Genomic DNA, 23769 nt, shown 5'->3' with positions numbered 1-23769 from the left:
TCGTTTGGGTGACAGACTCCAGAACCAAAGAGGCGGCTCGGCGAGCCGTGACGTCCGTTCACCTCCCACCCCTTGCCTTTCTTAGGTTTTCCGACCATTGGCATGCTGGGAAAGTCACATGCAAATTAGGCGGGACCCAGCGCTCCGCCCCTCTTGCGTTTGGGCCCTCACCAACCCGAACCAGTGCGCAGGCGCGGGAAAGTTGTCCTAAGAAAGGAAAGTTTATACAAGTTCAGAGGAGGAGGAGGTGGCGGCGGCGGGGGCCCAGGACCAGGTGAGCGGGACATCAGCGAGGGCTTGGAGAGGAGGAAAGAAGAGGGAGCCGGGATCCAGGAGCGGGCAACTCAGTCCTACTCCTCCGACATCCAAGCGTCTTCAGTCTCCCAAATTCTAGCGTGAGTCAGAGAGTAGAACTACACCTCCCAGCAGGCTGCGGGGCGAACCAGTAACGGACCGAGGGGAATGTTTGCTGCGACGCCTGCTGGGATTGGTAGTTCTTAATCCTCTACGGATTTCAGTCTCTTGGCATCTTCCTTCAGTTCCAGAAGTCGGAGCCCTAGGGCCCCTTCCTCAGGGGTCTGAGGCCACAGCCCCAACCCTAACCCTTCTCTCTGAGACTCAGGAGTTCAGACCCCCAGCCCTCTTCTCCAAAAATTCAAGCACTCCGGCCCCAGACCCCTCCTCCCTTAGACCCAAGAATCAGAATCCCCAGACGTCTCCTCTCTCAGGATCAAGGTGTCTTTGTCCTCATTCCTCTTCTCTCTCTAGAGACAAGGATAGGGGCCCCCAGACCCCGAAACTCCCGTAAAAGACCTGGGAGCCCCTTCCTTCTTTGGGGGTTCATTAGTCCTGGCTCCCTCCTCATTCGGGGACTAGGAATTTGGGCCCCAGCCTTCACTTCGCTTTGAACCCTGGAGCCCATCCTCCATTTCCTTCTCTCACAGGTGCCCCCATGGCGGGCTCGGAAGAGCTGGGGCTCCGGGAGGACATGCTGAGGGTCCTAGCTGCCTTCCTTAGGCGGGGTGAGGCTGTGGGGTCTCCCATTCCGACCCCACCCAGGTAAGAGGAGTTGCCCTCCTTCCTCAGGGAGCTGCATTTGGGATGGACCCCTCTCCAACTCTTGCTCCTGGACTCAGTCTGTCTCCTTCCCCGCCTCTTTATATCTCATTCTACTCCTTGTCCTGGGGGTTGCAGGGAAGGGCTCTCAGTAGGAGGACAAAGGGGCTGCTTGCGAAGAGCTTCTGGGATCACTCTCTGAGGTCCCCTTCCCCAGGAGTCCTGCCCAGGAGGAGCCAACAGACTTCCTGAGCCGCCTTCGAAGATGTCTTCCCTGCTCCCTGGGGCGAGGAACCGTTCCCCCTGAGTCCCCTCGGCCTTGCTCCCTGCCACTCCGGCCCTGCTATGGTTCAGAGCCTGGTAAGAGATTTCCTTCAATCATCCAAGAACTGGCATGGTCAGCAGCTTTGATTCTTAAAGCATAGAGAGGATAAGGAACTAGTTCAAGATCACCCCCTGACACCCAACTGGATTGCTATCTGTCAGTTCTGTGAGCTGCTTTAGGACAGCTTTTGGTCCCTCTCTATTATCTCTCTCTTTCCACACGTGCTTCCTTGCCCCTAAACTTTTGTAGCCACCAGTACCCCCAGTACTGGATTTAGAAAAGGCAGAGGAACCAGAGATCAAATTGCCAACATCCATTGGATGATAGAAAAAGCAAGAGAATTCCAGAAAAAATCTACTTCTACTTCATTGACTATGCTAAAACCTTTGACTGTGTAGATCACAACAAACTGGAAAATTCTTAAAGAGATGGGAATACCAGACCACCTTACTTGCCTCCTGAGAAATCTGTATGCAGGTCAAGAAGCAACAGTTAGAACCAGACATGGAACAACAAACTTGTTCCAAATTGGGAAAGGATTATGTCAAGGCTGTATATTGTCACCTTGCTTATTTAATTTATATGCAGGGTACATCAGGTGAAATGCCAAGCTGGATGAAACTGGAATCATGATTACTGGGAGAAATATCAGTAAGGTCAAAAGTGCAGATGACACTACCCCTTATGGCAGAAAGTGAAGAGAAGCTAAAGAGCCTCTCAGCGAAAGTGAAAGAGAAGACTGAAAAAGCTGACTTAAAACTCAACATTCGAAAAACTAAGATCATGGCAAATAGATGGGGAAACAATAGAAACTGTGCAGACTTTATTTTTCTGGGCTCCAAAATCACTGCAGATGGTGACTGCAGCCATGAAATAAAAAGACGCTTGCTTCTTGGAAGAAATGCTGTGACCAACCTAGGCCACATATTAAAAAGCAGAGACATTACGTTGCCAGCAAAGGTCCATCTAGTCAAAGCTATGGTTTTTCCAGTAGTCATATATGGATGTGAGAGTTGGACCATAAAGAAAGCTGAGCACTGAAGAACTGATGTTTTTGAACTGTGGTGTTGGAGAAGACTCTTGAGAAGAGTCCCTTGGACTGCAAGCAGGTCAAACCAGTCAATCCTTAAGGAATCAGTCCTGAATTTTCCTTGGAAGGACTGATGATGAAGCTAAAGCTTCAATACTTTGGTCACCTGATGCGAAGAACTGACTCATTTGAAAAGACCCTGATGCTGGGAAAGACTGAAGGTGGGAGGAGAAGGGGATGACAGAGGATGAGATGGTTGGATGGCATCACTGACTCTATGGACATGAGTTTGAGCAAGCTCTGGGAGTTGGTGATGGACAGGGAGGCCTGGTGTGCTGCAGTCCATGGTATCGCAAAGAGTTGAACACAACTGACTGACTGGACTGAACTGAACTGTACCCCCAGTAGGGAGGCAGGAGACCTGATTTTCAGTCACAATTGCCTGGCCGTTTTGGTTACATGAATCCTTTTCTCCAGTAGCAAAGTAGGAATGAAGAGGGGTGGGAATTGGACTTGATCAAGAGTGATAGGTAGGTTTTTTCTCATACCTGAGCCTGGATATACTAGTAATGGCTTCTGGAGGGGCTTTGTTGAAGAGGATTTCATAGCTGGGGAGAAGAGTTCTATGATGAGTTGCCTGAAAAGAACAAGGGATAGAATGGGATACTAAGGGTCATTAACCTGGGGTGTGCCGTGTGTTTGCCTTCCTTAGATAGGATAATCTTCAAGGTCCAAACACTCTTAAGTCCAGCTTGGGGAAGAGTACAAGGGGTTTTTTAATCAGGTTTTCTAATTGGTCTTCAGTTTACCCCACTCTGAAGTAGAAATCATTGCTACCTGGCAAGATGACTGGGAGGAGAGAATACCCAAGTTCCCGATGTTGGGTCCAAAGTTCCTAAAGACCCATCATTGGCTCTTTTCATTCCAGGCCCTGCTACCCCAGATTTCTATGCCCTGGTGGCCCAGCGGCTGGAACAGCTGGTCCAAGAGCAACTGAGGTCCCCACCTAGTCCAGGTGAGGTGCAGAGGGACGCTTGACAAAGATGCAGGTAGAAGGGTCACCGGGGTTCTGCCCCCAGCCAAATTCTCTTCTGCCTCCAGAATTACAGGGTCCCGCACCCACAGAGAAGGAAGCCCTGCTGCGAAAACTGGTGGCATTGCTGGAAGAGGAGGCAGAAGTCATCAACCAGAAGGTGATGGGTGGTCTGTTCCCCCTTTAGCTAGGATAGGAATTGCAGCATGGTTCCACACTGGGATCTGAAGCTGGATCTGCATTTTCACTGGATGGTCAGACAGGGAACAGTGGGACAAGGCTTCAGTGAAAGAGTGAGTGAAGGGTAAGCCAGGGCAGTACCTTAAATTACTGCCTTTCATTGATCGCTAGAGGGGAGTGGCTTATAGGCAAAGGACTATGGCCACCAGAAACACATTCTAAGAAAGAGATTGGGACCAGGTGAGGAAGTAAGGGAATGTATGGTGTGGGAAAGGGTGGGAGGTGTGGTTTGAAGCTGCTGATGCTGTTTAGTTGCTAAGTCGTGTCTGACTCTTTGCAACCCAATGGACTGTAACCCAAAGGCAGCTATCTAAAATCTGAAGACCTGATTGACTATATAGGGCTATGACTTAGAATGTAAGAGAAATGGACTGCCAGAGGGAGTGTGGCTTGTGGCTCTGTCCTGGAATCTAGTTGGGTCAGGAGCTTGGGCAAAGTGTACGGTTTTATTCATTGCATGGTAGAAGGTAAGGTTGCTGTAGACACTGGCTTGGCCTCTGGGTCTCTGGGAAGCCCACAGAAGTGTCGCTAGAATATTAGCAAGCTGCTGCTAAGTCACTTCAGTCGTGTTCGACTGTGCACCCCATAGACGGCAACCCAGCAGGCTCCCCCGTGCCTGGGATTCTGCAGGTAAGAACACTGGAGTGGGTTGCCATTTACTTCTCCAATGCATGAAAGTGCAAAGTGAAAGTGAAGTCGCTCAGTCGTGTACGACTCTTAGCGACCCCATGGACTGCAGCCTTCCAGGCTCCTCCATCCATGGGATTTTCCAGGCAAGAGTACTGGAGTGGGGTGCCATTGCCTTTTCCATTAGCAAGCTAGAACACAGCTAGTATAGGGCTTGGCCCTGATTGGCTGTTGGGGCCTTGGCAGGGGCGTGGCTTGGCTTTGCCAGTTCTCCGCCATCTTTCTGGGAGTAGCTTGGCTGAGACCTTATAGTCTAGTTTGTGATTGGCTGATGTGCTGGATAGGGGCGTGGCCTAGGGTGCCAGTTACACCTAGAACTTGCTTGAAGCCACGCCTCCGAGCTTCCTATTGGCTAGCTACAAGGGTGTGACTGGGGCTAACTTACCCTAGCTCTTCCCCTCCCCTGTCCCACAGCTGGCTGCAGACCCAGCCTTGCAGCGCAAACTGGCGCGCCTCTCTGCCAGTTCCTTCAGCCGCCTAGTGGAGCTCTTCTCTAGCAGAGAGATCAGCCCTCGCCCAAGCCAAGCATTACCGTGCCCTGGGCCTCCGCCACCTTCGCCAGAACCCCTGGCCCGCCTGGCCCTGGCCATGGAGCTGAGTCGGCGCGTGGCTGGGCTGGGGGGCACGTTGGCCGGACTCAGTGTAGAGCATGTGCACAGCTTCGCGCCCTGGATCCAGGCCCACGGGGGCTGGGTGAGCCGCCAAAGCCTCTCTGGGCTTCTCTTTACCTAATTGTCGTTGTATGTGTGTGTATTTGGGGTGGGGTGGGGGGACGGGGGTGGGGTCTTAACCTTCCTTTCAGACATCGCGGGTGTTCTCCCGCTTCCACCGTTTGTCCGTTCTGTGTTTATTGAGCACCTACTGTACAGCAGGCACTGTCTTGATAACTGCAGATGCCCTACGCAGCTTTAACCACTCTGGTATACACAAAAAGTTATGTCAGAAACAAATTTCCTCATCAGTAAAGGCAGGAGAACTCTTAATAGCTACCTCAAAGGGTTATTGTGAGGATTAAAATGGAATCATCCTTGTAGGTACTTGGTCTTTGTGGGATGACTGTCTGTGCAGCGCTGCCTGCGGGAATGCCTTTTCCCCAGTATCCCCCTTCCTTGCTTCCTCTGCCCATTTGCTCAGGTATCACCTCCAGTGAGGCCTTCTCTAGTCTTCATTTAAAGTCGCAGTGACCCCCACACCCTCCCCCCTTACCATGCTTGCTCAGAGCTGGATGGGGCTCCTGTGTACGGACTAAATGACCTTTGGCTGTTGTCCCCGTCTCCTTGAACATCAATTTCTGGCTGCTCAGTGGACACCATCTCAAATACCGGCCTCATCACTGCCAGGCTGTCATTGCTTCACGGACTGGCAGAAGCTGGCTAGGTGTGTTTGAGGAGCAGAACGGCAGCCAGTAGGGCTGGAGCAGGGTGGGTGAGGGGGAGAGGATGGGAGATGAAAGCAGGAGAGGCGGCCAGATCGTGCAAGTCTTTAGGCCTTGTGATCATGCTGAAGAACTTGCACACAGAGTGAGCCAGGAGTTGTAGGAGGGCTCTTTGTAGAGGAGGGATGCAAGCTGACTTGGGTGGTCACGGGCGCCCTCTGGCGGCCGTATGGGGACTAATGTAGGGGGCAAGGGCGGAAATGGGGAGCCCCAGGGGGATGCCAGCGCTGGTTCAGGGAGGAGATGAGGGTGTATCAGACCAGGGTCGGGGCAGTGGAGAATTCTGGATTTAATTTGGAAATAGGCCTGACAGATTTTGCTCACGGAGTGGATGGGGAGACCGAATGGGAGACAGGAGTCGCAGATGATGCGGAAGATGCCGACCTGAGCAGCTACAGAGCTACATCTCATGTCCCCTGAGACCGGGAAGAGCAGAATGGAGGGGAAGGTGGGGGGCAGGTTTGAGGAGGAGTTAGAGGTGATCAGAGGTGGTTCAATTGAGAGAGAGAGACCCTTCAGACCTCAATGCAAGATGATGACGGAACAGTAGATATTAGGGTCCAGAGCTCAGTGCAGAAGCTGGTTTAGTCATAAGAACGTTTTATTCTTTAAGGAATGATAACAGGCAAGCTTGGCCAGGTACTCAGGCAAGGCCTTTAGTGGAATGATCCCATCTATACCCCTCAACCACCTTATAGGATTCGATTATTATCCTAGTTTTATGGATGCTGAGGGAAAGTCCTTTATTCAGGGTGGGGAATTGGAATTAGGACTTTAATGCAAAGTCAGGGCTCTTGATTGTTAAAGCCCCAGGACTCTGTTCCCCTTCCTTCAGTCTCTCTCCCCCAGCTGTGTGGCTCTGCCTCTCCCACCCACCCCCAGGACCGTTTCCACCCACCCTGGGTCTCTGATCCTTTCTTGGGGTCTCCATCCCTCACCTCTCATCCCTGTCTGCCTCTCTCTGGGTCTCTGTCCCCTTCCCCTCTCTGGTTCCTTGCCTTCCTGATCTCTGCTCTCACTGGGGCAGTGTGGACACCGCTGTGAGTAGAGGACGCCTCTCCGCTCATGGGGATCCGCCACTTTTCCCTTCCAGGAGGGCATCTTGGCAGTTTCACCTGTGGACTTGAACTTACCCTTGGACTGAGCTCTCCCTCAGAAGTTGCTGTAAGATCAGACCTCATGTCCCTGCACCCTCTTTCCAAGCCTTCCTATTCCACTCAGGGCTGTGGGGTGGTGCCTGCCCTCTATTTTTTTGCCAAAAAAAAAAATCTGTTTAAAATGTTTTCACATTAAAAACTTTTTCAAGTCTTATGTATTCTTTCTCTCAAAAACTAAAGGACTAAGTAGAGGAGGTTTGGTTCAGGGACCTCTCTAGTTTATAAACTGGGGAAAGAACCAATTCATTCCTTTTGGAAATATTCATTTGGGGCACCTACAAACTCCTGTCACCTGAACAGCTATCTCCAGAACAAAGCTGTGCTCTTCCTTCACGGGGCATCCAGAACGCCATCCGCTTCTCATTTTTCTCTTCACACCGCTCCTTCTGAGCCTTTTTTGCTGGTTTCTCCTCATTTACCTGTCTACCAGAGGTTGTCACCTTCTTAGGGCTATCACCCCCTTCACTGAATTATGTCTGTAAATGCCTAAAATGAAAAGTACAGGATTACAAAGGAAGCCAAGTACAGTCAAGCCTCCGTATTCACAGATTCCGTATTTTCGAATTCACCTACTCTTGAACATTTATCTGTAGTCCCCAAACGAATACTCACGTGCCTTTGCACTCACTGGTAGGCGTGCACGTGCTCAGAGCAGTAAATGATCGGACCGACCCAGTGGGCACCTTTCAGCTCAGGTCGGGCGAGGCAAGGCTGCCTTCTTGTTGCAGCTTTCACACTGTACAAACATCCTTTCCACAGTCTATATTCAGTGCCACGTTTTTCACGTTTCTGTGCTATTTGTGGTGATTCTGATGTCCCAAAGGGCCCCAAAGCATAGCCAGAAGGTCCTAGCCAGCATTCCTAAGTGAAGGAAGGCTGCCATGAACCACAATTCAATGCAGTTTGTCGTAGATCATTTTTGTTACTGTTGGCTGCAAGACCAATGTGAATAGGCCCACTATACATTAATGTGTCTACAAACAGAAAATACACAGAAAACCTGATTATATTTTGATGGGTTGATGAAAGTGTTGTGACAAGACACTTGTGGCAACCTGACCTTGTATCTCCCCTGGGATCAGGGTGGAACAGGGTGTTCACCAATTCAGTGTTTGTAATGACTTTGTGGGATGTAACTAGCGCAAATAAGGATTGAGTGCGGAAATAAAGCTTTCAAGATTAATATAAAAATTAGTGGTATAATAATAGACATGCCTCCTCGTTAATTAAAAACACCTAGAGTGGGTCTCATAACCATGATTTCTAAGTAGAGCAGGAATGACATTTGGAGATGGATCAGTTATGGTCTGTGACAGATCATATGCCTTTAGCGGCTCATGATAACGCATTTATTAATCGCAGTTTCTGTGTGTCAGGGGCATGGGTGCAGCTTAGCCGGGCGCTTGGCTCCGGGTGTGACTATGCTGCTATCAAGGTCTCAGCTTGTCTCACCTGAGGCTGGGGGCCTCTTGCCAGCGCTTGTTTTAGCAGAGTCATTGCGGCCTCATAGAGACACCCGACTCTTCATTTTGACTCAGGTCTTCTAACCACCTTTCTAATCACACAAACTCCCCCGTGATCTTGTCCATTTCGTGGTCTGCGACCTAATGCAGCACTGGCCAATAGAAATATAACATGAGCCATATGTGTTATTTAGAATATAATAGTAGCCCCATGAAAGCGAAGTAAAAAAGTTAAATTAATTTTAACCATAATTTTTATTTACCCCATTTATCCAAAATAGAATCATTTCAACATGTAATCAATATTAAAAATACAAATGAAGTATTACAGATTCTTTTTTTACGTGAAGTCTTCAGAATCTGATGTGCGTTTTACAGCCATAGCATATCTCAGCTGAGACTTGTCATGGGCCATTACTCAGTAGTCCCATGTGGCTGCCATCTTGGAGAATGCAGAATTTGACACTTGACAACTCCCCCAGTTTTGCTTCCAGCCCAGACTCCCCCCCTGTACTCTCTGTGGTGTGGAATTTGCTCAGTCGTATCCGACTCTTTGCGATCATATGGATTGTACCCTGCCAGGCTCCTCTGTCCATGGAATTCCCCACGCAAGAATACTGGAGTGGGTTGCCATTCCCTTCTCCAGGGGATCTTCCCTATCCAGGGATCAAACCCTGGGTCTCCTGCATTACAAGGAGACCCTTTACCATCTGAGCCACGAGGGAAGCCCCTGTACTCTATACCCAGTGACATAAGTTTATTCCCTAATGTTGTAGAGAGAATGTGTTATAATTTTTCCTTCTTTATAGCAACACAAGAGCAAAAGTAATTGATTGGGTTAATTGGAAATCAGAGGAAAAACAAAAAAATAAGACAAAAACCCTGCTGAAACATTTGGAGAAATAGGAAAAAAAAAATTCCACACAACATACAATATAAGGGTCAAGATGTGGGTTCAGATAAAGTCTCTGCTTTTCAACAGACAACATTAAGAAAAGGAAAAGACAGGTCACAGATTGGGAGAAAAATGTAAAGTCAGTATACCTAAAAGAGACCTGTATCTATAATCTATAAAGAACGTTTACAATTGGTGAATAAGAAAACAACTCTGTTTGCAAAAATACACAAAAGACTTGAGCGGACACTTGACAAAAGAAAATATACAAATGGGGGAAGTTCCCAGGTGGTGCAGTGGTTAAGGACCCACCCGCCTTCCAATGCAGGAGGTGTGAGTTCCATCCCTGGTTGGGAATCTTGCAGCAACTACTGAGCCCACATGCTCTGGAACCTGTGCACAATAAATAAAACCCGAAGCAGCCAAATTTTTTTTAAGAAAGACAACATGCAAATGGCCGATAAGCACACGAAAACACGAAAAGGTGCTGAACAACATTGGCGGTCAGGGCAATAATGCAAGTCACAACCAGGAGATAATCTCTTCCTACACAGGAGAGTCGTTAAAATTATAGACTGATTTTATCAAGTGCTGGAGGGGCAAGCATGTCCTCCTAGCTTGACCCAAGAGAATTGAAAGTGTACATCTACAGAAAGGTTGGGACACGATGGTTTATGGCCTCTTTATTCATAACAGCCCTAATCTGGAAACCACCCAGAAGTCCACCAAGAGGAAAATATGATCCAGCAATACAATGGAATACTCCTCAGCAATAAAAAGGGTTGGACAATCGTTATATGCGACATGAACGAATCTTGAAAACATTATGCTGAGAAAAACAAGACAGGCACAAAAGAGCACATACTTTTATCGGAAAATTTAGAAGCTGAAAAGATACACTATAGTAACAAAACACAGTGATTGCTTCTGGGGTTGGGTGGGAGGGCGGTGTTGACTAGAAAGGGTCGTGAAGGAACTTTCTAGGGTGATGGGATACACTCCCCAAGTAGCAGTTACCTTCATTCAACAAAACTTTTTCTACAGGTCGAGGGAAGCTGCTGGAGGAGGTGGCGACTGAGTTGTGCCGGGACTCATGAAGGCCAGACGAAGGGGGTGGGTGTTCCAGCATGGGTAGGACTTGGCAAAGGCCAAGTGCTTGAGTGGGGTCACTGGGTTTTAAAAACTTGTAACAAGTAGAGGGCTAAAGATTAAATACCTCGACGCCTGAGTCCCATTTCTGACTTGATTCGGGATCACGGACAAGACCTCTTTGAGCCTCTCACTGCTTCAGTTTTCCATCAGGAAAATGGGCACAAGCTCCCTTATTTCCCCTTGGATTCCCTACAAGCGGGGAGAAGCCACAGAGTGAAAGATGAGTGACAGTTTGTTTGAGCCAATCTCTGGAGCCTAAAGCCTGCTTTCCTTTTTCGTGGGCCAATCGTCACGTTCTCCTTGAGGCCAGCAGCTTGGTGGAGGCAGGCCGAAAGCCTCATGACGTCACATCGCTAATAAACCAATAGCAGCTATTAAGAGGCGGGTACTTTTGGTGATAGTTCTATTTCAAGATGTCCGCTTAGCGCAGGGTCCGCCGGGAAGCTTTGAGGCGGTACTGGAGAAGGGGCGGGAACTCCCAGTAGATTCTGCCCAATCGTCAGTCGCGCTTCTTGCGATAGACGGGCAGTCTTTCCCATCCCTGTCGACTTAAGGGGGCGGGGTTCGGCACGCCAGAGTAGGCGGGCACCTCAGCTTTGATGGGTGTCTCCTTCGCCCAATGGCTAAATGGTATTTCCAGAGGGGTCACCTCCGCTGCCAATGAGATCTCCTGGCGGGGTCGCGGTGGGCGGGCCATAGACCCTCCGGTATAAGGCGGTCCCGGGGGAGTGCGGAGAAAGGGGGGGGGTCTCGGCGGCCGGAGGAGGAGTAGACGCGGGTGAAGATGGCGGCAGCCGAAGCCGCGAACTGCATCATGGAGGTGAGCGCCAGGAGCGCCACCGGGGGCGGGGGGCGGTTTGGAAGTCGGTGTTTTACGCCTCCGCCGTGGGGAAGGGGCTCTGAGTCTCCGGATTGGGGTTGAAGGCCCCTGGCCCTACGGAGGGGGGGCGCCGCGTGCTCCGTATCCGAGGATACCGTTTGAAGTGCGGGTTCCCTAGCTTTCGGGGGCCTGACGCGCCACGCCGAACCGAGGGCCTACTGCCCCCTCCCACGTGGAGGAGGGCTGGGGGCGCTTCCGGCCTGGCCCCCACGTGGCCGCGGCACGGTGGGTGGGGAGGGGGTGTGCCGTGCCCGCTGGCCCGGCGGGTTCCACGTGCGGGACAAAGGCCCCGCCCCCGGCCGGGGGAGGGGCGCCCCGGGGGGGGGCGGAGAGGAGGCTCGGACCCTCCCTCCGAGGCCCCCTACCCTCCTCCGCGGGGATCGTGACAGGCACCTCGGGGTGGGGACCTCCGCGCAGTAATGAGGCTCTTGGGAGGGGCAGTGTGTCTCGACCCTCAACAAACCCTTTCCTGGGACCAAGGCATCTGCTTAGGCATCGGTCCAGGTTTCGTGCGCTCTTGCGTTGGGATTGGAGGAAGACGAAGAATTGGTTCCCTCTGGGACCCCTCCTACCCTCCAGTTTCCTGTCTCTGGATTCTCCCCCTCTTTGGGAGCTGGGGGGATGGGGCATGCCCCTGTGACCTCCCTCTGGTCGATGGGGGGGCATCGAGCTGAAGATCTTTCCCGATTAGGCGCTGTGCACCCCCTTGTGGCCATTTCTGGGTGTGTGGGAGGGACATCTTTTTCATGGGGCGTGTCTCCAAGCCCCCCTCCCCGTCGAAGCCCTCCCGGGCGAGGAGAGAGAGAATCTCTCCTGGGAAGGGCTGTGAGGTAGTGGAGGCAGCGGATTTACCCTCTTCTGGCCCTTCCTCTCCCTGGGGTATTTGTGAAGGTGGGAGTTGACCTCCTCCCTGAACCCCTGTTTGAGGGTCCTGAACCTGCTTGCGTGAAATGGTGTCCCGTGAGGTGTGATTCTCTTGCAGTTATGTGGGGCTTGCCATGATGCTGTGTCTCAAGCGCTCTGGGGGCATGTCTGGCGGTGATGTCGGTGGTGTAGAGAAATGGGCCCTCATGGGAAGTCCCCTGACCCGCCGTCTTTCTGTATCCGCGTCATTCACTGGCTTGGGGAGGATGGAGGTGGGGCTTGGAGCCCAGGGGTTATGTCTGTGATTTCACGCCTCTTGGCGCCTGGAGAGTGCTTGCATCAGGAAGAGCTGTAATCTGTTGGGCCCTCAGTACCCTCACCTCTTAGCTTGTAGCAGTCTCAGGAATGGGAGATGAGGTTCCAAGATGCATACCTTGGGGGGCAGCCCCCAGGGGTCACTCCAGTGACTCCCCCTTGGCTCTCTGCTAGACGAGGGCCTTCTTGGCTGGAGGAAATATCTTCCTCAGAGGTGGATCCAGGACTCGGCCCCTCCCCTGGGGAGTTTCTGGGCCTGAGATGGTGGTTCGAACGGGGAGTAGATGGGCTTGGGGGTCCAGGGTCTGGCCTCCTCCGTGGGACTCTGCCCTCCTGCGCAGAGGGTCATAATCAGGAGATTGGCACTCCCTTGTTTTGTCTGGGACTTCCTGAGTCCCAGGCAGGAGCTAGCAGCCCACATGCCAGCTCTGGTGGGGGTGCCCGTGTGCCACACCTCCTTTCTGGAATCCTCTCAGATGAGAGAGTGCTTTGCAGAGGTGGCAGATGCCCAGTGGGTACACCCTGCCAGTCCCCTTCCCCCAGCTACGAATGGTACCCCAGGATGAGGCTTTGTGTCAGGAAGTGTCATCTAATCTGGGGAGATTAGACGGTGAGGGGGAGTGACAGCTGGCAGTGCCCTTGTGCCCGGCGGGTGCCAGTTCCTCTGGCCTGGATGGGGGAGGCGTGTGTGCTCAGGTTCCTGGCCCAACAGGGGCATTGTGGGGGCAGGCCACCATCTCTTCAGCCACAGCTGGGATAGAACCCCCTCCCTGCTCCCCCACATCTCCCCCACCCCTGTTGAAAACAGCCTTGCCTCTTTACTTGTTCCTTCTCCCACCACTGCTCACAAAGGAAAAGCAAAATTGTAGGAAACACTTCCTTCTTGCCCAAGAGCCCGGGTCGCCTGGTCTGGCCCTCCCCTAGCCGCTCCTGGTAGCTAATCCTTTCTCCCTGTTACTCTCTCCTAGAATTTTGTAGCCACCTTGGCTAATGGGATGAGCCTCCAGCCGCCTCTTGAAGAAGTAAATATCCTTTTGTGAGACCCCTTCCCACATACACATTTCCTCATACGTCACGCCCTTTTTAGTGGTCTAACTGATCCCTCTGGCTTCAAACCACTTTACCCTTGGCCCCCGAAACACTTAGTCCAGACTCCGTCCAGGTTTTGGCCCCCACCTGGCCTCTCCCAATACTGTGGCTACTTCCTTAACTCCATTTACAGCCCCCCACCCCACTTTTGTCCTTCCCTGTGTCTGCCCTGCTTCTGCCTTCCTCTCCCCTCCCTTCCCCAGCTGTGGGCTGAGCTAGAGACGGGGGCAGAGAGACTGGAGAGATGGTAGGCCTGGCTGAGGTATCGGGGGTGCCCTCCTGGATGGTGCTCTGGGGGTGGGGGGTTCCTGGGAGAGGCAAGACGGCAGTTGGGGGCTGTAGGGTTGCCATGGTACGGTTTGGGGAGTGGTTCTGTATACTCCAAGGGGGAGTAGACCTGCCTGGAGGCTTCCGAATCTGTGGGGAGCCCCCGGATGTGACCCCATTTGCTCCCATTCACCCCCTCCCAGGTCTCCTGTGGCCAGGCAGAAAGCAGCGAGAAGCCCAACGCTGAGGACATGACGTCCAAAGATTACTACTTTGACTCCTATGCTCACTTCGGCATCCACGAGGTGAGTATGGACAGACAGCTCCTAAGAGTGCCGAATCTTCCGGGGGGTCATGTTGGGGAGGGCTGGAGATTCATCTCTGACGCATGCGCACTGCCTTCCCTGGCAGCGGGCCACCCCCTCTGCGCAGGCAGAGCTCACACTCCGGGTCGCCTCGCGCAGCCGTTGCCTGGGAGACGGAGTTAGCCTGGCGCTCTACCAGTCCTCTCCTGGGAGGCTGCAGTGGGAGCGCGCATGTGCATCTGAGACGTCAGCCCGAGGTCAGGGCCTACCGGTCTTTGCCGCCCTCTAGTGACCGGCAGCGGGACTGTCCCCCAGCGGCTCGAAAGTCTTCTCCACCCCTTTTGCCTGTGTGGAGGCTGAGGTCCCAGAAAGCAGCAGAGATGGGGTGGGAAGATTTTTCTCTTTCCTTTTTTTTAAAATTGTTATGAAATATGCATAACAAAATTTACCATTTTCACGTGGGCGGTTTAATGGCTTTGGCTTACTGAGGACTTTTTAAAGGCAAGGCTCTATAGGGGGTTAGACGGCAAGGGTAGAAAATGCCTAAGATGGGATTTTGGTCCATCCAGTCCAATTTCACGTAGGGAAACTGTGGCGTGTGGAAGGGAAATAACTTGTCCCAAGGGGACTAAAGCAGGTGTGAGGACTGAGTGCTAGTCTTCAAGTTGATCAGCGTGTTGGAGGCCAGGACACCCTGGTTTTCAGCAGGGGACGCCAGTCCCCTCATGATCTCTTTGTTCCCACCCCTGCCAGGAAATGCTGAAAGATGAGGTCCGCACCCTCACATATCGCAACTCCATGTTTCACAACCGGCACCTTTTCAAAGACAAGGTGGTGCTGGACGTGGGCTCGGGCACAGGGATCCTCTGCATGTTTGCCGCCAAGGCTGGGGCCCGCAAGGTCATCGGGGTGAGTGTCCTCGGCGGCCGGCCAGGCCTGGGCCTAGGGACGGAAAGGGGGCCCCTTGGGGCTCAGGGATTGGGTGGAGGGGAGTGGGGGCGGAGGGTGGCACTTGGGGGGGGGGGTCTCACCCTCCCTTCTTCCTGGGCCCCCAGATCGAGTGTTCCAGTATCTCTGATTATGCGGTGAAGATCGTCAAAGCCAACAAGTTAGACCATGGTGAGCCCAGGAAGAGAACGGGGTCTTTGGGGAGGGAGTGGGGGATCCCAGCTTCCCCAGGGCCCCTCGGCAAGGGAATGGAGGCCATGGAAGTCAAATTCAGGCGTTCCTCCCCCGTGGGCTCCAGCCTTCTCAGAACCCACCACCTGACGAGCCGTCTTAGAATCTGCATGTCAAAGTCACAAGCTTAGTGTTTCAGTCTTTTATTTAAAAAAACAAAAAGTTCGAGAAGCAATCTTGAGTTTTTTCAGTGAGTGATAGAGTCACGTGGTTGGCACATGAGGCCCATAGGAAGAAGTCTCCCACCCGCCTCTCAGCCACTCTTCTCAAAGTGCAGCCAGCTCTCCCTCCCAGAGAGGTTCATACCGATGAACAAACATGGCATGTGTATGTTTCTGCATTCACGTGCTGGTTTTTGACACAGATAATGTTTCATACGTGCCCTTTGCAGTTTCCACCTGCGTATTGTGTAGTTTAACACCTGACAGGATGTTGAGAGGATCTTGCTTTTTGATGACTGCCGTCCTCTTATTTTCACATACACCAGGTCTGTTAACCAGGTTCCTGGTCACGGGCATTTGAGCTTCCAAGACTTTCATCCCCCACATGTAATGTCATCATCAGTCATATATGAACTAATGTTATCTGTGAGGTCAGTTCATAAAAGTAGGGTTGCATGGATCAAAAGTGGAAGAAAGTTGGGCAGAAGGTGCCACATTGCCCTTCCCACCTGCAAGGTTTGAGGAGCAGAGGACATGGGAACATGTGGGGTTTTTTGATATGAGGGCCCTTGGCATTCTAGAAGCTGAAGGGGTTTTTTTTTTTTTTTAAAAAAGAGAAACTAGTGTAATGAATTCCCAGGTTCCCATCACTGAGCTTTAAATACCTCCTTTTGAAGCAAATTCTGACTATAAATTCTGCCATGTGTATCTCTGATAGATAAGGCTATTTAAAAAAGCATGACCACGGGAATTTCACGGCAGCCCAGTGGTTAGGACTGCTTTCACTGCTAGGGTTCCACTTCGATCCCCGGTCAGGGAACTAAGATCCCACAAGCTACACAGTGCAGTCAGAAAAACAAAACATGACTGTGGCTGTTAGTGGCAAAATCTCTCTCATTTTAAAAAAAATTTTTACTTTGCTGCGTCAGGTCTTAGTTGCAGCATGTGGGATCTAGTTCCCTGACCAGGGGTTGAACCCCAGTCCCCTGTACTGGGAGCATGGACTCTTAGCCACTGGACCACCAGGGAATCCCATGGGCTGACTTCCAGTAGATTTCAGGAAGGGAGCTGCTCTGCCCCATACAAAACCCTGACCCAGAAGCAGGTCATCTGCAAATGGTTCGGCACCAGGCTCCGCATGAGTGCGAGGCGTGACGGGTAAGGGGGTGGCCGCCTTTCCCATTCTGTGTCCTAGAGTGAGGGGCTGTCTGCACCGGGCCCTGGTCCTGCCTGTTAATGGCAAAATCTTAATGTCACCTAATACCTGATTCATGTCAAGTTCTGTTCCTGCCTCAGAAATATCCCGTGATGAATGAATTTTAAAACTTAAGTTGACAAGGTGTGGCTTCAGCTCACAGAGTTCTTTAAAGATGCCCCAACGCAGCCCCCAGCCCTTCCTTGAGAAGACAGGGCTGTCCCAGTGGAGTCCTCAGGCCCTGGGTGTCCCCACCCCCACCGCCCCCAGGGGAGGCAGGCAGGCAGACGGCTGTCCTCGGGGCTGGTGGCATGTGCCCTTGTCTGCCCCGCAGTGGTGACCATCATCAAGGGGAAGGTGGAGGAGGTGGAGCTCCCGGTGGAGAAGGTGGACATCATCATCAGTGAGTGGATGGGCTACTGCCTCTTCTACGAGTCGATGCTCAACACCGTGCTCTACGCCCGAGACAAGTGGCTGGTGAGGCCCCGCGGGGCAGGAGCGGCTTGTGCAGGCCGGGGTCCTGCTGTTGAGCCGCTGTGGGGGTCCAGGCAGAAAAGGGAAGCCATGCTCGGTCCTTCCACCACGGGGACTGAGTACAGGGGCTGGAAGACATCTCCTACACGGATGTTAGGAGGCCCACGGGCAAGATGGAGGGGGCCCAGTACCGGAAGCTAGACAGGGACAGGGAGATGGTGCTGGAAAAGAACCACAGCAGGCCAGAGGGATTAGGAGGGACTGGACCCAAGTGCTGTCAGAGCAGGCCTCCCTGACTGAGACCTGAACCCCGGATGGGGAGGAGCCACGTGGGATCTGAGGGGCAAGGCACACTTAACAGAGGATTTCGGCCAGTGCAAAGGTCCTGGGGCAGCAGCGAGTTCGCTGTGTAGGGAACTTGCAGTAGGGAACCTGCAGTAGAAGGAGGATTGGGAAGGAAGTTGGAGGTGAGGGGTGGGGTGGGGCCTATGCAGGTCTCATGGGACCTCGTGGATGTGTAAGACTTTGCTTTACTCCTCAGAGGGGCGAGGTTAGGACGGGATCTGACTTAGATGCTCTCAGAGCCATCAGGCAGCTATCTGGGGAGTAGACTGACGCTGGGCACCAGTGAGGAGGCCGCGACAGGAGCCCACCTGGGGATTGTTGAGCTCAGACCAGGGTGGTGTCAGGGGTGGATAAAGAAACAAAATGGGGCAACCTTGCCCAGTCCCCCCATCCTTCACGCCCTTGCCCTGCTCCCCATAGGCACCCGACGGCCTCATCTTCCCAGACCGAGCCACGCTGTACGTGACGGCCATCGAGGACCGGCAGTACAAAGACTACAAGATCCACTGTGAGCTCGCGGCCCAGGGAGCTTACGGTGCTGGGGGAGGACTGGCTGGGTGCCAGCTACCCCGTGGGCTCACCCTCCTCCCCGCCTCTTCCCCAGGGTGGGAGAATGTGTACGGCTTTGACATGTCTTGCATCAAAGACGTGGCCATCAAGGAGCCCCTGGTGGATGTGGTGGACCCCAAGCAGCTGGTCACCAATGCCTGCCTCATCAAGGTGAGCCGGTAGGGTGGCTGGGGGTTGCTCAGGGTCAACCCAAGAAGAGCCAGCACCTGGCCCCGGTGTGGGACCATGAATGCTTGCTTGTTTGAGGTCTCGGGAGCTTATATACCCACGTGGGATAATACCGACAGCCATCATTTTTTGAGGTTCCCCTTCTCAACCCCCGGTATCAACTCTCACAAGGATACGGGAGGCAGGCCAAACTGGGTGGAGGAGGGAGTTTTGTGGATGGAGATGGGGGGTGGGGGGCAAACGCCCTGACTGGGCAAGCCTCCGTGGCCTGAGGCAGAACTCTCAGTTTTACCCTGAGCAGTCAAAGGATTTTAAGCAGGGCTATGACGTGATCCTTTTCTAGGCCATCAGGCTGTCTGGTAAGGGATGTGGGGGGAGAAGGCGGGAGCCAGGGAACCCTGTTAAGATGCTACCACAGTGGAGTGGGGACAGTGGCCGAGGCAGGCAGTGGAGAGTGGAAACTGGACGATTCTCCAGGGAGCAGTCCTCCTCCTAGGAGGTCGGCCTGTCAGATTCGGGGTTGGGGTTGGGAGAGCAGGGGATCCAGCAGGGGCCCCCAGGTTTGACCGCTGGGCCGGGGGTCAGGGAAGCGGGCTCACAAGGCTTTTCCCACAGGAGGTGGACATCTACACGGTCAAGGTGGAAGACCTGACCTTCACCTCCCCCTTCTGCCTGCAAGTGAAGCGGAACGACTACGTGCACGCCCTGGTGGCCTACTTTAACATCGAGTTCACCCGCTGCCACAAGAGGACCGGCTTCTCCACCAGTGAGGCGGGGCGCAGGGGCGCGGGCGCGGTGGGACCTGCAACAGGAGTGGCCAGAGGGAGCCCCGGGGCCTGGAGGCTTCTGACAGCAGCTCTGCCAGCCGCCCGAGCACACAGTGCTCCAGTCTCTGCGCCCGCGTGAAAACCCGTCCCAGGCTTAGTCAGAGTGAAGGGGCCGCAGTCACCGTCCAGTAAATGGGCTCTGGAGGGCGAGGGGGTCCTGCGGAGGGAAGGTGGCGGTGGGGAAGGACAGGCGGTGAGGTGGGTGGGCCGGGCTGATGCTGCCCATGCCCACCCCAGGCCCCGAGTCCCCCTACACTCACTGGAAGCAGACAGTGTTCTACATGGAGGACTACCTGACGGTGAAGACGGGCGAGGAGATCTTTGGCACCATTGGCATGCGGCCCAACGCCAAGAACAACGTGAGGCTCTGGGGCAGCTGGGGGGGTGGGCTCGGGCACCTCTGCCTGTTCTGGGGCCCAGGGACCTCTCGGCCCGAAACCTGCCAGCTAGCCCGCTTACCCTCTGTTCTGCACTCATCTGTCTGGCCTGTGCCCCCCACACCCCCACCCCCGGTCTGCCTGTGACCGCAGTTTCACTGAGCACCTGCTGGATACCAAGGGACCCCAGGGACCCAGGCATGATCAGGCCAGACTCCTGCTGTTTAAGTTCTAAACACAGGAGAGTCATGTCAGTGCCAGCTGGTCAGGACTTCTGTGCTCAGCTGGGAAAGGGGCTAGCAGGTATTGGAGAGGTGGAGACGGGGCCGGAGGATATCCTGGCCCAGGAGTGGGAGCGAGAAAGGAAAGGAGGGCTGTTTCATCCGCTGAGACGTGGCAGGGAAGCCGGTCTGGGGGAAAGTCAGGAGCTCAGGCATGGGTGGGAGGACTCCTGGGTTGGCGGGAAGAAGGTCTGGAAGTTGAGGGACGTGGCCTGGGCTGGAAATGTCAGTGGAGTGGCACTGTGTGAGCTTGGATGGAGGGGAGCACCCCACAGTGGCCCCACTTTCTAAGGGAGGTACGAGCCAGTTTCAGCAGTTGTTCTCAGCCAGGGATGGTATTGCCCCCGCCCCTCCACGTCATCATCTGGAGACATTTTGGGTGCCACAGTTGAAGAAGGGGCACGGCTGGCATCTAGTGGACAGGCAGGGGAGCCGCTCCTGTGCAGGGCACAAGATAAGACTTCCTCACAGGAAAAGAGTGGTCTGGTAGCGCAAAGGCTGAGAAAACCCAAACGAGAAACTGAAAGAGACCCAAAGAGGGAGGAGGGAACCGGGAGTGATGTGCAGTGAGGCCTGAGGCGGGCAGCAGTTCTTGAGGTCATTGGTGGCTTTGCCCCAGTCTTTCTAGGGGGTGCTGGGGGCCGAGCCACAGGGTGGGCCCCAGGAGGGTTGGCCTCCAGGAAGCTTTGGAGGAGAGGAAGAAGGGGCGGCGGGGTGGGGCCTTGGAGTTTTTGAGAGGAGGAAGTTTGCTAGAGAGAGGTTTGCTTCTTGTAAAAGAAGAAAGAAATAACATTTGCTGATGGGGATGGTTTTGATAAAGGAAATCTTACCATGCAGAAGGCAGCAGTTACTCCTCCCTCCCCCCACCCCAAGGCGAGGGATTGGCTGGGTTCCAGGTGGTTTTGAGGATGTCACGTTGGAAACCTCATGGGGACTCCGCACTGGTTGAGACAGATGCTGGGTGTGGGAGCAGCAACTCGGCGTCTCCAGGGAGGGGGTGTGGACGGTGGGGGCCTGCGGCACCTCAGGCGGCCATGCCTCCTCCCCCTTCCCCCGCTGCCCTCTGTCTCTGCCCGCCCTGTCCCAGCCCCCCTCACGGCCGCACTCTCCCCACAGCGTGACCTGGACTTCACCATCGACCTGGACTTCAAGGGCCAGCTGTGCGAGCTCTCCTGCTCCACTGACTACCGGATGCGCTGAGGCGGCGCCCGGCTTCTCCCACCCCAGCCAGGCTGGCCCTGCAAGGGCCCAGGGGCTGCGGCGTTCTTAGGCGGTTTCGGGGCTCCCCCTTCCTCTCCCTCCCTCCCACAGAAGGGGGTTTTAGGGGCTGGGGGTGGGGGGGCACATCGTGACTGTGTTTTTCATAACTTATGTTTTTATATGGTTGCATTTACGCCAATAAATCCTCAGCTGGGATGGCAGCTCAGCTTCCTGGGGGGCACGGTGGGGTCAAGCTTATGCCTGCAGGCGTCCAAACCACCCAGGGCGAAGAGACAGCGCCTGCTGGCGGCTTCAGGTCTCTGTCATCACTTCTGTGTCTCTGGGTCTTGCTACCTTTCCCCAGCCTCCCGGATTCCACAGCCTCCACTCTCAAGTCCCACCTGGCCCTCAGCTCACTCACAGGGTGGTCTCCATTGGCTCTCAGAGTCTGTGCTCCCCCCACCCCCATCTAATGTCTCCTGTCACCCGGGCCTCTGCCGGGCTGGGGGAGGGCTGGGGTGTGGATTCCCAGCACAGCTGGTCTCTGAGGTTTCCCAGAAGCCCTCTCTCCGGCCTTCCCCCGTCACACACATTGTTCCTCTCGGGCTGTTTTTTCCTGTCCAGGACCCTCCAAGGCCAAACCAAGGCTGATTGGCAGTGCCTGCTGCCCTGCCCTCTCCACCTGGGGAAACTGAGTCGGGGGGTGGGGGGGCGTTCAGAGAGTTCTTTGTGTGGGTGGCTGCCTGCTTCCTCCCCCAGCCTGGCTTGGAACTCGGGGTTCCCACCGTCTGCCCCACCTTGGAGATGCACAGAGACCCCTCTGGCCTTCACTGCTCCCAGTGACTGGCTCTCCAGCCTCTGCTGCAGACGTAGTGCCTGCGCCTGCCCACCCTGCCCTTCCCAAGGCCATGTCCCAAAGTCACTGGCCCCCTACGTCTCTGTCCACACTACCTGGATCACCCTAGACATAACCCATGACCTTTCCATGGCCTTCCTACAGCTGCTTCAGCACAGCTGAAATGCTTGGCCTGCTGGCACCCCACACCCATCTGCACACATTCCTCTTCTACCAAGATGGTGTTAGGGCCCAGGCTGACTCCACGACTTGAGGTGCCTCAGTTTGCCGCCTGTCTCAATTGTCAGCGACCCGCATTGCCCAGCCCCCACCCTGGAAATCGCCTGTCCCTTGACATTGCTGTGCCAAAACTCAGCAGAAGAGGGTGAAGTCGCGCCTTGCAGCATCCCCGCCCCCAGTCCTTTCCAGGAAGCCCTAAACTGCGTCGCCACTTGCAGGTGTCAGCTGCCCCGCCCCTCCTCCCTCCGCCTTAAAGGGGTCGCGTTTCCCGGGGCCTCCCAGGGGCATCGACGGCACCGCGGGTCCCGTGAGGTCTCCTTGGTCGTGGTGAGGGAAGTGGGCATCCCGAGTCCTAATCCTGCCCTTCTGGCGTGGTGTGGCTCATTCGGCCTCAGTTTGCACGGTCTGAGAAGTGGGGACGCCCTGATTTCCTGACGCTAAAGCAGGCGCTCAGGGCATTTTCCAGGCCCGGGGAGGGGGCGGGGCCGCACCCCGGAGGAGCCGCTTCGCCCACCGGTTTCTCAAACGCCGGTCCGCCCCACCCCCACGATGACCGCCCACATTCTCTTGCTGTTGCTTGTCGCCTCCTCCATCCTGGGGGACCCGGACTCGGCGGGCAGGTGAGAAACGCCGAGGGCAGCGGGGACGGGGCGGGAGGGAGACCGCGGCGGGTGTGCGCCCTCTCTAGGCCGTTTTCCGCTTCGGTGGAATGGGAAGTTGGCCCGGAAATGGGCCTCGCCTGTTTCGGAGTTCTGGGTACTCCCCTGAGCCCCCTTTCTCGGGTGGGGTGTTTGAACCCGGTCTTCTCCCATGCTCCATCCCCAGGCGGCTCCAGCCCCAGGTCTCCCAGCAGCGCGGGCGCCTCTGTTCCCTGGGCACGTGCCAGACCCACCGCCTGCCGGAGATCATATACTGGCTCCGGTCTGCCTCCACCAAGGAGCCCTCAGGGAAGGCTGGCCGCAAGCCTCAGGATCCCCACAGCTACGGGCGCCGCCGGCGGCGCGAGGCCAGAGTCCCTCTACGTCTCCAGGACCCCAGCCTGCGGCAAGGCCAGCGCAGTGCCCAGCTCGCTGGGTGATGCTGGGCACATCTCTGCTCGTCCCCTGGCTTCAGTTTACCCAATCGTGTATTGGGGCCGTGACCTCCAGTTTCAAGATCCCCTAACTCCACCTCCTGGGCTCTCCCCGCGCTGTGACTGGGCTGGACCCACGTGCACACCGGCCCCAGCAAGGACAAAGAATATTAACGTCCAGAGCTGAATAAAACGAGAGTTCCGTGTTTCAGTCGGCTTGTCTGTGCCCATTCTGGCCTCCCAATTTGAGCCGGGTCTCTAATATATTCTCCGCTTTATCTAGGCAATTTCCCCCCCAACGGAAGCCCCTCTGATTAACTTGAATCCGACCCGCTGTAGCACCTCCACGCCAACTCAGTCCCTGCAGCCGCATCTCCCGTGGGTGGTTTTGGTGGGTCTACCGGACCCCAAAGCAGTCCCCTCCCTCCCCTGGGTGATGGGGCTGAGATTCGCTCCGGCTCCCACGCGCGTGGGCTGAACTCTAAACTGAGCTTCTTTCCTCGAAGAGAAAGGAGAGAAAAGAGACAAAGAATGGACTCGGAGCCGAAGAAGCTGGGGTTCGGAGGAGAGGTGCTGCGTAAAACAGGGGAGGCCCAATAGTGGAGAATCAGGCGGGTACGAGTCTGAAGGCAGGGGATCCAATGGAGGGAGG

The 23769-nt window shown here is 54.7% G+C and overlaps 3 protein-coding genes across 8 annotated transcripts; all 3 read left to right on the top strand.

Moving 5' to 3' along the window:
- The first annotated feature begins 167 nt into the window (after nucleotides 1–167).
- Nucleotides 168–7114, top strand: BCL2L12 (BCL2 like 12). Of its 3 annotated transcripts, none has more exons than XM_040252266.1 (7): nucleotides 168–274; nucleotides 945–1059; nucleotides 1274–1416; nucleotides 3340–3426; nucleotides 3513–3604; nucleotides 4786–5064; nucleotides 6900–7114. In XM_040252266.1, the coding sequence occupies exons 2-7, from the start codon at nucleotides 953–955 to the stop codon at nucleotides 6948–6950; spliced, it is 759 nt and encodes a 252-aa protein (XP_040108200.1). In that variant the 5' UTR covers nucleotides 168–274; nucleotides 945–952; the 3' UTR covers nucleotides 6951–7114. The 3 variants fall into 3 exon arrangements, with proteins under 3 accessions (XP_040108200.1, XP_040108202.1, XP_040108201.1); XM_040252267.1 differs by having other exon boundaries at nucleotides 270–395; XM_040252268.1 differs by lacking the exon at nucleotides 4786–5064 and having other exon boundaries at nucleotides 189–274.
- A 3747-nt stretch (nucleotides 7115–10861) lies between these two features.
- On the top strand, nucleotides 10862–21186 carry PRMT1 (protein arginine methyltransferase 1). 4 transcript variants are annotated; one of them, XM_040252262.1, is made up of 11 exons: nucleotides 10862–11293; nucleotides 13501–13554; nucleotides 14092–14193; nucleotides 14947–15102; nucleotides 15249–15312; nucleotides 17063–17205; nucleotides 17968–18055; nucleotides 18152–18267; nucleotides 18901–19051; nucleotides 19350–19471; nucleotides 20887–21186. In XM_040252262.1, exons 1-11 carry the CDS (start codon nucleotides 11258–11260, stop codon nucleotides 20968–20970), a joined length of 1116 nt encoding a protein of 371 aa, XP_040108196.1. In that variant the 5' UTR covers nucleotides 10862–11257; the 3' UTR covers nucleotides 20971–21186. The 4 variants fall into 4 exon arrangements, with proteins under 4 accessions (XP_040108196.1, XP_040108198.1, XP_040108197.1 ...); XM_040252263.1 differs by lacking the exon at nucleotides 10862–11293 and adding an exon at nucleotides 12289–12318; XM_040252264.1 differs by lacking the exon at nucleotides 13501–13554 and having other exon boundaries at nucleotides 11165–11293.
- A 308-nt stretch (nucleotides 21187–21494) lies between these two features.
- Nucleotides 21495–23328, top strand: ADM5 (adrenomedullin 5 (putative)). Its single transcript, XM_040252269.1, has 2 exons — nucleotides 21495–22665; nucleotides 22871–23328. Exons 1-2 carry the CDS (start codon nucleotides 22595–22597, stop codon nucleotides 23121–23123), a joined length of 324 nt encoding a protein of 107 aa, XP_040108203.1. The 5' UTR covers nucleotides 21495–22594; the 3' UTR covers nucleotides 23124–23328.
- Nucleotides 23329–23769: the final 441 nt, after the last annotated feature.

This window comes from Oryx dammah, unplaced genomic scaffold, assembly GCF_014754425.2.
Source record: "Oryx dammah isolate SB20612 unplaced genomic scaffold, SCBI_Odam_1.1 HiC_scaffold_13, whole genome shotgun sequence".
Classification (NCBI taxonomy): Eukaryota; Metazoa; Chordata; class Mammalia; order Artiodactyla; family Bovidae; genus Oryx; species Oryx dammah.
Note: the sequence above shows the minus strand (reverse complement) of the source record. Positions and strands in the feature narration are given on the sequence as shown.

Bases quoted from the DNA above. Each gene is read 5' to 3' on its own strand.
- BCL2L12 (XM_040252266.1), top strand. From the start codon at position 953: ATGGCGGGCTCGGAAGAGCTGGGGCTCCGGGAGGACATGCTGAGGGTC. The intron at 1,417-3,339 runs GTAAGAGATTTC...TTTTCATTCCAG, and splicing joins CTGCTATGGTTCAGAGCCTG to GCCCTGCTACCCCAGATTTC. The intron at 3,605-4,785 runs GTGATGGGTGGT...CCTGTCCCACAG, and splicing joins CAGAAGTCATCAACCAGAAG to CTGGCTGCAGACCCAGCCTT.
- PRMT1 (XM_040252262.1), top strand. From the start codon at position 11,258: ATGGCGGCAGCCGAAGCCGCGAACTGCATCATGGAG. The intron at 18,056-18,151 runs GTGAGCTCGCGG...CCTCTTCCCCAG, and splicing joins CAAAGACTACAAGATCCACT to GGTGGGAGAATGTGTACGGC. The intron at 19,052-19,349 runs GTGAGGCGGGGC...TGCCCACCCCAG, and splicing joins GAGGACCGGCTTCTCCACCA to GCCCCGAGTCCCCCTACACT.
- ADM5 (XM_040252269.1), top strand. From the start codon at position 22,595: ATGACCGCCCACATTCTCTTGCTGTTGCTTGTCGCCTCCTCCATCCTG. The intron at 22,666-22,870 runs GTGAGAAACGCC...CTCCATCCCCAG, and splicing joins GACCCGGACTCGGCGGGCAG to GCGGCTCCAGCCCCAGGTCT.